The sequence below is a fragment of the Aptenodytes forsteri genome, unplaced genomic scaffold, assembly GCF_000699145.1.
Source record: "Aptenodytes forsteri isolate BGI_AS27 unplaced genomic scaffold, ASM69914v1 Scaffold166, whole genome shotgun sequence".
Classification (NCBI taxonomy): domain Eukaryota; kingdom Metazoa; phylum Chordata; class Aves; order Sphenisciformes; family Spheniscidae; genus Aptenodytes; species Aptenodytes forsteri.
In genome coordinates, this window is record NW_008796110.1 from 3,078,699 (window position 1) to 3,082,305 (window position 3,607).

The window sequence follows — 3,607 nt, forward strand, 5'->3', positions numbered from 1 at the left end:
GGTCAATTCCTCAATTTTTTTTCCACTCACTGTTGCACAGATGCTTGCATAGGCCTCCAGGAGAGGATGACACCAAGCTGAAATAAATACTTGTAGGCAGAAAAACAGAAGGACGTACTCTTTTGAGATGCATGCTGGATGCAAACACTGGAAGCTAAGTTCTGTCTGTGATGCTTCTTTTGATGGTGCTCGGCACCATGGTCCTTAACTGTCTCCTACACTGATACCCCTAAACTAGGTTTTCCTTTGCCTTTGTCAGTTAAGGGGCTAGACTTGACTGGTGTTTCAGAGTACAAATTGAGCTTTCTTTAACTATGAAAGAGTATAAATCTCTTCCAGAGAACAGCTCAATGGTAAGAGCCTTCATCCCATGTACAATAAATTAATTCCCTCTTCAGCCTGAGTGAGTTCAGGCCTTCATCTTCTGTCTCTAAGAAGACTGCCATCAACAGGGGACCAGGGGACTTTTGAAGGAGATGAAGTTTTCCCACTCTCCACTGAAAAATGGACTGTACCCTTGTAGCTGTCCTTTTTTTTTTTCCCTTTTTTCCTTTCCCCCCAGACAGTACCTGTATTAACTTGCATTCCCTTTTCTCCTTCCCAGGTAGCCTCTCTCGGAGTCACCACATTCACACTGTGCGCCCTCTGCATCGACCGATTTCGTGCTGCCACCAACGTGCAGATGTATTATGAGATGATCGAGAACTGCACCTCGACGACGGCCAAGCTGGCCGTCATCTGGGTGGGCGCGCTGCTGCTGGCCCTGCCGGAGGTTGTGCTGCGCCAGCTGGCAAAGGAGGACCCCGAATACAGCGGCAGCCCACCGGGGGAGCGGTGCGTGGTGAAGATATCCACCGCGCTACCTGACACCATCTACGTGTTAGCTCTCACTTACGATGGGGCAAGACTCTGGTGGTACTTCGGCTGCTATTTTTGTTTGCCTACCCTTTTCACTATTACCTGCTCCCTGGTAACAGCGAGGAAAATCAGGAGGGCGGAAAAGGCTTGCACAAGGGGAAACAAGCGACAAATTCAGCTGGAAAGTCAGATGAACTGTACAGTGGTGGCTTTGACCATTTTATATGGGTTTTGCATCATTCCTGAAAACATTTGCAACATTGTGACTGCCTACATGTCCACAGGGGTCTCTCGGCAGACTATGGACCTCCTCCATCTCATTAGTCAGTTCCTTTTGTTCTTTAAGTCCTGTGTTACCCCAGTTCTCCTTTTCTGTCTCTGTAAACCTTTCAGCCGGGCCTTTATGGAGTGTTGCTGTTGCTGCTGTGATGAATGCATCCAGAAGTCTTCAACAGTGACAAGTGATGACAATGACAATGAGTACACCACAGAACTGGAGCTCTCCCCTTTCAGCACCATCCGTCGCGAAATGTCCACTTTTGCCTCCGTGGGGACTCACTGTTAATTGACCTTAGGACTTTATTTCCCGTATCTTTTTCTTTTTTCTTTTTTTTTTTTACTTCATACTTTTCTTCTTGAAGCAAAATGCAAGAAAAAAAAATATTTTTGAAAACTACTCTGGAAACCAATCTGCATATTAACAGTCATGCTTTGGAAAATAATTTGTTTGGTTATTAAAATGAAAGAAGGAGAGAGAAGGAGAGCCAGCACTCAGTTTTAAGTCATGATATTTTGTATGGTGCTAGGATTTTATTGTTTGGGGAGCAGAATCCATATCAATCCACTTTTATTTAATTCCATAGTATTTTTTTGATAATCACTGTAAAATGATTATATAGACATTGTGGGTTTTGCGAGATGTTTCATGTAAAAGATGTGGTGGAAAGTATTTGAAGATAGTTTTAATCCAATTACTGTAAACTATTGTGAGAGGACTTGGACTTCAGAAAATTTATAAACTAGCACAAAAATAAATGAGGTTTTATTCTTTAACTTCACTGTCAATCTGCATTTAACAAGGACACCTATAAGTAGTATTAAATTCCTTTAATAAGTAAAAAAATCTTTGCTTTGCATAAAATAATTTAAATGGCATCTTTAATTTACCATTCATGTACTTACCCTTGGAGGATATAATTACAGTGTTTAAGGAAGATGGTTATAATGGTATTAGATTTACATGAGTGTTTTTTTTAATGTATATTGCAAAGGTTCAATGTGCCTCATTGAAAATTTCCTTCTTAACCTGCAGGTATACAAAACTTGAGTTATTTTGTACTTCTTACAAAGAAAGATTTGCTTTCTCACTAAATTTTGTCTTGTGTGGTTTCAAAATCAAGTTTCTTTCCAATATGTTATTGGTTTTACATCGAGAGTCTGTCCTCAGTCTCTGTATATATAGCTCCTACTGGCTTCAGTGAGAGTCCTGTTGCAGAGGAAGGCATTCTTTTGCCAGAGGTTTGCTGACAATAAATGTGAGGGACTGAAACATGTGCAGAGTGAATTCCTTCTTTTTTAAAAGGTATAAACACACTTGGATGCTTGGGGCTTGACCCAGAGCCCGTTGCAGTCAATGGAAAGATTTCCATCAATTTCAGAGGGCTTTGGATCAGAATGGCATCTCCTATTTATTCTGGGATGTGTAGCATGAATATTAATCACGGGGCCTCTGTATACCGATTATAAATCATGCTGCTCTCACAGAGACTGCCATTCACTAGCAGCTCACAGCTCTGAAGCTGGTTTTGAGAACCACGGTGTGTTTTGCTGATGGCTTCTTGCTGTCCGCAGAGTTATTAAAATGAGGGTATGTCAACACTGCCAGCAGCAGTGCGAGATAGTAAAATCTAAAGTTGTTATAAGCAAGCCAGGTTGGAGACTGGAAAGTGCCTATCTGTACCAGCAGAGCTTATTTGCCCCACTTCTTGGCTGAAGTAGACAGACTGTTCTTGGCAGGCAAGCTGGCTCATATTTACACTGGGCGGCAGGCTGAAGTGTAGACACGTGCTAAGGAACTGAATTTGTTATAATTAGCTTATATTTTAATACTAATTAAATAAATAATATAATTGCAATAGTATGTGCAGAAGTGAAATTCCATGCATTTGTCCTTTGAAATTAACAGTGACTGTAACTGATATAGTCTTGCTACCCAATACCTGCCTCTAAATATGTTAAAGAACTTGCTGTAACTTCTGGAAAGGAGTCTATTTTTTATTTGTAGAGTCTGGACTTAATATGTTTAATCTTTGTATCCGCTTGGGCAAGCAGTATTTCTTATTTTTCATTACCATTTTAACCTATAAAAATTTCAGCTGAAAAGCAGTTGCAATTAATTAATCTGGATATGAATCCAAATATATATGTGCACTTGAGTTCTTTTTCTGATTTTTGATTCAGACATTGGACCCTGGCAAAGCAATCTGCTTTAGGCACAGGCCTAAATTTAAATATGTGTTTCTGTTTAGGACTTGCTAAAGTACCTAAGTTTTAAAAATCATCTTGTAAGATGGTCAATCACTTCTGAAGTCGGGAGAACTGTCCCTTCTTTATAAACCCGTCATTGACTTCACATTGCTTGATTACATTCAATAAACTATGGAAGGTATTAAAGAGAAAAGATAAAAACAAAATCTCCTCACTGTGGTGCCTGTGTCTCCTCAAATACATATTCTCATTGCTACATCTT

At 40.1% G+C, this 3,607-nt stretch overlaps 1 protein-coding gene across 1 annotated transcript; it reads left to right on the forward strand.

The window, feature by feature from the left end:
* Window positions 1-314: 314 nt before the first annotated feature.
* Window positions 315-2,426, forward strand: GPR37 (G protein-coupled receptor 37). The gene is made up of 2 exons (XM_009286862.1): window positions 315-353; window positions 605-2,426. The coding sequence occupies exons 1-2, from the start codon at window positions 315-317 to the stop codon at window positions 1,421-1,423; spliced, it is 858 nt and encodes a 285-aa protein (XP_009285137.1). The 3' UTR covers window positions 1,424-2,426.
* Window positions 2,427-3,607: the final 1,181 nt, after the last annotated feature.

What these genes read in the sequence shown, in the direction of transcription:
- GPR37 (XM_009286862.1), top strand. Translation starts at nt 315, where the DNA reads ATGAAAGAGTATAAATCTCTTCCAGAGAACAGCTCAATG. An exon ending in TTCCAGAGAACAGCTCAATG is followed by an intron (nt 354 to 604) that starts GTAAGAGCCTTC and finishes TCTCCTTCCCAG; the next exon opens with GTAGCCTCTCTCGGAGTCAC.